At 36.4% G+C, this 9,078-nt stretch overlaps 2 protein-coding genes across 2 annotated transcripts; both read right to left on the bottom strand.

Annotated features, from left to right (window-relative positions):
- Positions 1-1,208: 1,208 nt before the first annotated feature.
- Positions 1,209-4,075, bottom strand: LOC122341018 (urokinase plasminogen activator surface receptor-like). Its single transcript, XM_043234310.1, has 5 exons — positions 3,939-4,075; positions 3,732-3,851; positions 3,382-3,513; positions 3,018-3,128; positions 1,209-1,644 (listed from the first exon to the last, which is right to left on the bottom strand). The coding sequence occupies exons 1-5, from the start codon at positions 3,985-3,987 to the stop codon at positions 1,520-1,522; spliced, it is 537 nt and encodes a 178-aa protein (XP_043090245.1). The 5' UTR covers positions 3,988-4,075; the 3' UTR covers positions 1,209-1,519.
- Positions 4,076-4,565: 490 nt separating this feature from the next.
- On the bottom strand, positions 4,566-6,635 carry LOC122341019 (prostate stem cell antigen-like). The gene is made up of 4 exons (XM_043234311.1): positions 6,475-6,635; positions 6,274-6,390; positions 5,865-5,987; positions 4,566-5,674 (listed from the first exon to the last, which is right to left on the bottom strand). The coding sequence occupies exons 1-4, from the start codon at positions 6,524-6,526 to the stop codon at positions 5,607-5,609; spliced, it is 360 nt and encodes a 119-aa protein (XP_043090246.1). The 5' UTR covers positions 6,527-6,635; the 3' UTR covers positions 4,566-5,606.
- Positions 6,636-9,078: the final 2,443 nt, after the last annotated feature.

The following is a 9,078-nucleotide window of genomic DNA, read 5'->3' as shown; positions in this document are numbered from 1 at the left end:
TATACTAGAAGAAAGACGGCCAGGTTACATCCACAGGGAGAATTTTTGGGTGAACCATCTGTTAAACCTCAAACTGGTGTTAAACGTTTTTAACCGTCTTCACCTTTAGTTTAAGGGTTGAGTTAAGAAATCAGTGCTTGAAGTATTTGAGCGTTATTTAAACAAAATCAAGCCTGAACAAGAAGCTGATATAGGTCGAAGATGAGTAAGAGACCTGACAAAAGAGAATTAATCATGGTACATCTTTACAATAAATCACTTACGTGAGAATGCTAAAGGTAGGGCCTATGTTGGGCGGTTACTGAGGATTCAGGAATGAAGAAATTAAAAACATCGGAATTAAATAAATACAAAGATGGAAGTAAGGTTATTGCCCAGTACTGTTTTGCTGTAATTTGAATGTCTTGCCATAAGCGTGTCATATCTTGCTCTGAAATGGAAAAAAAGCTTATGGGAAAGTATTTTGATTATGTCACCTTTTTCTAACGTGTACAGTGATAACCTTCCATTGATAAAGCACTTTTCTTAGCTTTGAGGAAAGAGCGATTCTGCTTGCTTTGGGATTATTTTATTGAAACGTTTTATTGAATCTATATAAAAACAGAACTTCAATTAGTTTCTTTTTTTTTAACGGCTTAAGATAAAAAAAACAATCCCGTTTTTTAAATGTTTCTTTATATGTTGTATGTCACAGTGATTTTTTTTTTTATATATATAAAGCAGGAGTGGAATTTCTCAGCAATATTCACTTAATTTGCTTGGATGTGTCTTTTATACTTGCTATTTTCGAAATGTTTAAGGTTTAGTTGTTTCAGTGTCACATCTGTTTTAGGATTAGTTCACGTTCTCTTATCCTATATTTTGCAGTTTGCGATGGTCATGTGTCCTGCGTCGTCATGTGATACCCTCTTATCCTGTTTCCGAACTCTCTTGTTTAACTTTGTTTGACTTTGGCAAGTCTGCATAGTCGTTCAGAACGATTGAAACGATTTCCCCGCAGGCCTTATGATTCAGTCACTTTCTACAGACATTTTAAAGAAGATCTTTTTGCAGAGCGTGAAGTACCTGCATCAAACCCAGACCTGAAAATCATGATCCTTTTTTTTTGGGAATTGTATAAAAGCCACAGAGGACAGAGTAGCAGATGTAAAGCTTTCGGCACCGAGAGAACTTTAAATGGTAAAGTTAAAAAGAAGAAAAACACAAAATGATGTTAATTATTTTATCTAATGGCAGTTTGTGACCTATACAGTTCATTTTAAGCTTTATACGGTATTATAGAAGAAATGTGAGTCTATAGCATTAACTAAAAAGATGTTTTTATCGTTAAGAAAAACGCATTATACGCTTTAATTAAACATTGAATGATCTGCAGGAAGAAAAGCAGATTTACTATGTTATATCATAAATATCACATCAGACATTTGGACATCACAAATGCATACAGAGACAATGTTCAGTGCAGCAGGATGAAGGAGAGCAGGGAACAGAAGAGGAACAGGAAGCTCTGAGAGACGCTCTAAACACCGTTACACAGGTCCTCAGAGCAACACGTGGTCTCACCATCTTTAACCAATTCAGGGGAATCACAAAGAGATTTAGACAAACAGCCTTTTAGAATCATATACCTGCCGTCAATAAACCCTAATGAAAAGAAAGAAGACATAAGTTATAAACAGAATATATGATAAAGGCCTATATTTAAAGGAACACTCCACATTTTTTGGAATTAGGTTCATTCTCCAACTACAAAAGTTGAGTTATAGAATTTATGAATGCATTCAGCCAATCTCCGGGTCTGGCGAAAGCACTTTTAGCATAGCTCGGCATAGATCATTGAATCTGATTAGACCAGTAGCATCGAGCGCTAAAATTGAGCAAAGAGTTTCCCTATTTAAAACTAGACTCTTTTGCAGTTATATCATGTATTAAGAAGATAAAAAGCTGCAGTTTTCTAGACTCCGATTCCATTTGTGGGATATTTTCTATCCTTTGTGAATATATATTACTGATGTTATATTTTTTATATTTTTATACAAATTTTTTGTATTAATTCACTGTTTATTTTGAGCAATTATAATCAGCTATGGTATTTAAATACAAAATAGCAAATATATATAATTTTAAGTAGTATGGTATTTGTACAAGCAATATATTGTGCAAAAGAATGTTAGTTTAACAGGGAACTGTCTGCTAACGTCCCTGGCCTATGTCTGCGTGCAGAGGAGTGATAAGCAAGTTGCATGCTTGGGAGTTGGGGGTCAGGGGTCATGTATGTCTCTCTTCAGGTTCTATAGGTCACAGATGGAATGAGGAGGTCAGCTTTCTTGAAAAGAGGATACAACACCGAATGGGCAATGGAGTCAGATAACGCGAGGGGGTGTGAACTGAAGAGGGACGACGATAAATATTGAGAACTGCTGGAGTGTGAACACACTCTCTTGTGTCAATGAACTCAGCAGCTGATGTTTGTATCATATGCATCTGTTGAATAAATGATTTGGAATATAAAGTTATGTCTCCTCTTCGATAAAAGAATGCGCATGGATTGCAGAAAATAATTCGTACAACACAGCGTAACAATCAAAGAGGTGTGGTGCCTTAACATGACCGCAGCAGGAGCAGTAATATCACACAGCGCAGGCAGTGTGTCTTGTAAACTGGGGACTATTTTCCGCTGGCGCTGCGTGATATCACTGTGCGTGCCGCGGCCGTGTTACAGCAGCAAACCTCCTTGATTATTACGCCGCAATGAGAGTCTAGAAAATAGCAACATTTCATTCAGTACACAATAAAACTCTGGTCATTTTTGAAAGCGCCCTAATCAGATTCAACGATCTATGCTAAGCTATGCTAAAAGCGCTATCGTCAGACCCAGAGATCGGCTGCATGGATTCGGCGAACTCGGCTTATTAACTCTGGGGGAGTTGGAGAAAGCGTTCCTTTGATGTTTCAATCTAACAGAGACCAAAACAACAACTTTGATCTTTCTTCTTCCTCCTTTTCTAGATTCTCACCTGATCCTGTATAGCAGTGGTCTTCAATCCCTGTGCAGCTCAATGTGTTCGAGCAGCTCTCCAAATCACAATAGTAACATTTCTTCCCATTGGGGGGAAGAGAGTTGGGGTCTGAAGGATGAAAACATCTTTTTAATTGTCCACATAATATGATATCTAATGAAATAACACTTCAATCGATTCACAACTGACAAGCCGCACCCTGTATTTTATGCCCCGCTTAAATGTGTCGTAAAAGACGTAATTGTTCCTTTTTAAAGCCCAGAACTCATTATTATTGTAACGTTGAATGTCATTATGTGATAGCTTATCACAGCAACCATTTCTTACAGTGTGCCCTTGGAAGTAAAACGAGCGCGATTACCTGGAGAGTCGTGGAAGTTACAAAGGTCAGTGTCACAGCAAACTGAAGACGTCCTCAAAATACCGACGTTCATGGACCCATTCACGCAGTCGCCAACACATTGTTTAAGCTTCATGTCGACCTTGACGCTACCTAAAAACACGAATGACTTCAAAACTAAAATGCATGTAACAACAGCACCGTTTTTTGATGGAAAAATTGATTTATGTATATGGCGACGTTGATATTTTTTGTCGTTTCAAACTGGTTTAGAGGCAAATTGTATTGTTAGCAAATGAAATATCGAAGGAAATCAGCATTAATAATGATTTGTGTTTGAACGAATGACCATAGCATTATATCGGACTTGCCAGTTTCTGACACCGATGTTATACTTCCGCACTTGGGACTTGGAGAGGTGCAGTTCTGTACCGTTTGATTCACACAAGAGCCCGTCATAGTGTCACAGTTATAACAGCTGAAAGAGTGTCCTTTAGTGATAAAACACAGAGAGGCAGTGAAAATCGCTGCCGGTAATCTGTATTTGTACTCATTACAAACACAATTTGTCTTCGTACCTGCAGTGAAGAGAACGAACAGAAGAAAACCCGAGATCTGTAGATCCATCTTTGACCGGCAGCTGAATGAGATAACGTGTCTGTTTCAGCGCTCCTTTTTGTAGCTAACGTCAGAAGATGTTAATGTTCAACACGGGTCTTGAGTCAGAAGATTACGTAATTTTATTGAATAAACGATAAATGTATGTTCGATAAGGAATTATAGTCTACTTAAACCGTTTTAAAGGTACAGGTCACCAAAAATGAATTCTGTGATTGTTTATTAATGCCATTCCAAACCGATTTTTATTTCTGTAGTGGAACACAAAATAAGATATGTGATAAATGTTTTTGGGTTTCAGTGTTGTTTGGGCTTTAAATGGGGCTGTAATGTATTTTTAAAAACATTACATGTTTACTGACTTACTCTCACACACGCTGGTTGGGTCACGAAACATTGTGTTTAAACAGAGCCATAGTTTTCTATGGAGGATCAGAATCGAGACTTTAAAAGACTTAATGACCAAGAACGTGACTCTCATTCTTTATGCATTTAAACATGCAAAACATATGAGCACTTTTTATTATATACCACTTTATTGTTATAAGCGATATTTCAGTACAAGAAAATAACCACCAAAGCAAACAGTCAATCAATTTTCAGTTTATTTATTTATTTTTACATTTATAATAATGTCACATATTATGGATTGCAACTATTAATGCTGTTATACCTCATTCAAACCTTTTGTTTTTCCTGGATGTGTTTTTGTAATGTTTGTTTAATGAAATGTTGTGATACGAGAAAAACGCATAACCTAAAAGATATCACGGCAACACGCCGATTTAGCACATTTTATTTGATAATCACACATAAAATACAAAATATGATTTAAACATCAATAGTGCACTTGAAGCAAATGTGATGCTGTTTGTTATTTGCTATGTAATGTTAAAGAGGAAGTTCAAATTCGTTCGGCTGAAACGATCAAAGAAGCACATTATATTATAATTGAAGAAAATTTTAAACACTTGTTTGCAGAGCAGATAGAGTTAACATTTGTTGCATGTTAGCTATTTACAGTATAATAATCCTTATTTTTTCCTTTTTTTTTTAAGTTAAGTCTTATCACTTTTTACAGTTTGTCTGGAAGGAGCCATAAATGGAGGGAGTGTATGTTGTTGATGAATAATGTAATTTATGTTTCTCAGACGTTACTTACTGCACCTTTAAACCTTACTAGGCATCAAACAACCACAAATATTCAAAGTAAATTAAGGAAAATTACAGAGAAAGCTATTTAATATGTAAATCTTTAATTATAGCTGTTTAATTCTTTATTGCATTATATTATAACGTTTCATAAATTTTGTTTTTATAGGCGAACGGATATATATTAAAAATATATATTAAAAAGGAAGGGAAAGAGGAAATATAAAGGAAATATAGTCTCGACTGAGTAAGATTGTACTACATATATTGCAAACAGATTATTATGTATTCATTTTTTAATTTTTAGTAATATTTGTTACAGTGCTGATGCATATTTTGTTTAATATGTTTAGTAATATGCACATTTTCTGTTCCCCAAAGAAGACCAGAGCAACATGCGCCGTTCATTCATGAATAGAAATGTATGCGACATTCATTTTTTTCGTGCAGCTGTAGAGTGTGAAGTGCAGCGGGATTCACTGAAACAGGAAGTAGAAGAGCAGAGGAGACGACAGAAGGAGGAAGCTTCCCTTATACGCTCCATCTGATCGACACAATAAGAAAATAACTGTTAATCAATGATACAATTAAAATAGCCTTTTCATGCTATTCAAGGCGCTTTTGAAATTTGATATCATGTTTCTTTAAACAATGTGCTTGTTGCATTAGGCCCATTATTTGTATTGTTTCCTATGGGAAAAGTCAATAGCACATGATCGTATAAAGCACAATACCTGCTCCGTTGCAGAGGTCAGTGTCGCAGCAGCGGGTAGTTATTTTCCCGGTCGGGACCCGATGGCTCCCATTTTCACATGAAACTGCACACTGTTTCGTTTTTACAGAAAGCGTACTAAAACCTGCAAAAAAGACACATAACAGGATAAAAGATCAAAAGCAACCAAAATTGCAACTTGAATGTAGATCATCTTTCTTCTATTTCAGCTGTGAAGAAACTGCTGGATATTGCTAACCGGTATTTCTCATATTATTTTTATGGATAGCCATAAACACCACGGTTTGTAGTGCACTTTGTTTGCGGGAATTTAGAAGATTCGCACATTAACAGAAAGTTTCTTTTGCGACGATAAATGAAATGCATACTTCATTCATTAATCAGTCAAATTCATTCAGATCTCCACTTACCAGCGGCTTGTTCTACTGTTATGCTTTCGCATTTGGAAAATCCATCTTCACATGTCTCCACTTTTGCTTCGCAATTAGTCTGAACAGATGTGCACGTGTAACACTTCAGAGAGTGTCCTTAAAGACAGAGAGACATTTAGTAAGCTTGTTTTGTGTACCAAATAATATATAAACATGTGCTGTTTTGATCGTTTTGTTTACCTCCAGTGAGAAAAATGAACAGAAGAACAACAGAGATTTGCAGATCCATCATGCCTTACGAACCGAATCAAATAACTAGGATTTTTGTCCCTTTTATATCTGTGTAGAAATAGGTGGGAAATCTTTGGCAAGTTCTACACTGGCCTATCATAGGCCTGTGCTGTATATCAGTTACTCTTACAAAACAAGAGGTTTTTGAAACTCGCACATGACCAACTTGAGGTTTTTCCTTGATGCAAGAGGATAATTTTCTGTGTTTTGTCTTCCTCCTTCATATGCATCTCTGGACATTCTGACGGTTGCGCAGTCGGCGATTATTTCCTGTGTCTCATATTGCAAGAGTTGTCTCTTCCTCTCATACCCCACGCACACAAACTTTGAATACCGTGGTTATGATTTGGAATAAATCAATAATACTTCAAAAATATGCCATTAGTTGGTTGTCCATTGTGAACCCGTTCCTACTGATGAAAATCATGTAGTCAGAATTATACTTTGGAATTTTGTGTGTTATAAATTGATAACTGACGTATTTTTTATGCATTTTTTGCGTGATTAGTTTTGAAAATGTACCACCAATTCGAACGTTTTTAAAAATTACCGTCAATTGTTACATGCACATAAGTACATAATTTTTTTGGTGTTAATATTTTATCCTGTTCATTTGACACAGTTATTATTATCAATGGATAATTATTAATACAACGACAAAACAATAACACATCAAACTTCTGAAACCGCACCACGTCTGATGTGCACGAATGCAAAGATGTTTACTAGCAGACAAAAGATCATCCTCTGTCACCTGCCGAAGAAGCAGGCTTTTGCGGTGAACTGTTATTTATTGCAGATTTTGCACCTCTATTGTGGCTATATTCAATTTCATATTTATCCTTACTCCGTAAAGAAGACGTTAAGAGAAAATGTGCAAATGCTAAAAAAATAATAACCCATTTTGGGGTGAATTAGTGCACGACTAGTCTAACATGTCACTGTTTATAACATAAGGCGTTCTTCCATAATTATTAATTGCTAGTGGAAATATGCACAGAATGGTAATGCTATTTATAATATTAATTAGAATTACAATGCGCTATGAGAATGAGGGGCACTTACACTTTTAGACAAAAGGGATTCAATCAAAAAATGATACCACAAAATAGCAGAACAACAAATCCAGCTTTATTCAGTTAAGGATGAAATAGAAATGCGGTGGCATTCAGTCACCTGTAGAGTCTCAAGTGCGGCAGGATTCACAGAAACAGGAAGTAGAAGAGCAGGGTAGTCGACAGAATGAGGAAGCTTCCCTTATACGCTCCATCTGATCAAGACAACAATGAAATGACTGTAATTAGTGCTACTCTTGAATTGTTACATTATGCTTCTTTCCTTCCTGTGCTGTTATTATTTCCTAATTTTAAGTCAGTATGAACCAAACCAAATTGCAAATCAGCACATGATCATGTAAACTCAATACCTGCTCCGTTGCAGAGGTCAGTGTCGCAGCAGCGGGTAGTTACTGTCCCTCCGCTCGGGAGCTGCTGGGTCCCAGCTTCACATGTAACTGCACACTGCTTAACTGTGAAAGACAACTTAATGGAACCTGCAAAATGACACAGCGGTAAAACAGTGGTTTAAAACCCTGGTTTGTGACCTTAGGGTGGGTAAGTTATTTCAGTAAATTTCCACATCACCCCGGACTTACCAATTGTTTGATCTGTTGTTATGCTTTGACATTTGGGAAATCCATTTCCACATGTCTCCACTTTTGCTTCACAGGCACCTCCCTGAGCGGATAAGCACGTGTAGCACTTCAGAGAGTGTCCTTAAAGACAGAGAAAGACATTTAGTGACCTCTCTATGCGTACCGGATAACATAGATTTAAATACTTGATGTTTTTTTTGTACCTCCGTTGAGAAAAGAAAAGCAGAACGCCCAGAGACACACGGAGACACGCAGGTCCATCATGTTTCAGGAACAGAATGAAAAAGCTGTTTTGTTTATGTATGTTCAGAAATGCGTTGGGTTTATTTGGCCACGCCTACTGTATAAACCCATGTTAATAAAATTCTTCAACTTCGACGATTCCCATAACTATTAACCCAAACCAAACGCAAAACCAAAATTGAAATCTCTGGCGCATGTGATGCCTACACTAAAAAATAAAAACTAAAATGGCTGGCAATCACTTTTAAACTATTTTTCATAGAAGCTATTCATCATTGTGACTTATAAGATCAAAAGTCAACCGAACTGTTTGCAAATGCTACAAAAGATCTACAAAGTTCTCATGGAGTGAGCTTAATTCTCAAGCACTTTTAATCTGCTGGATCAGTGGTTTGGTAGTGCGTTGTGAAGTCACGAGTATGACTGACATGTTCATAATCCTGAGAATAGCAGCAAATACAAAAAAAATTCCAAGCAACCTGTTCTGTGTGGGCTTATATGGATGCTGGAGCTTTTCTTTAAATATAAAAAAGCAAGGAGGACTCAGAAAATATAGCAGCTTAAAGTTAAACCAATTAAAAAACCAAAAAGTAGACCCAAAAAGTTCAAACTGTTAAAACGGCAGGATGGTCTAAAATATAAATGTGTTTTATAAA

This window comes from Puntigrus tetrazona, unplaced genomic scaffold (assembly GCF_018831695.1).
Source record: "Puntigrus tetrazona isolate hp1 unplaced genomic scaffold, ASM1883169v1 S000001111, whole genome shotgun sequence".
In the NCBI taxonomy this organism is placed as follows: domain Eukaryota; kingdom Metazoa; phylum Chordata; class Actinopteri; order Cypriniformes; family Cyprinidae; genus Puntigrus; species Puntigrus tetrazona.
The sequence above is the reverse complement of the archived record's forward strand: the minus strand, read 5'-3'. Positions and strand labels throughout refer to the sequence as shown.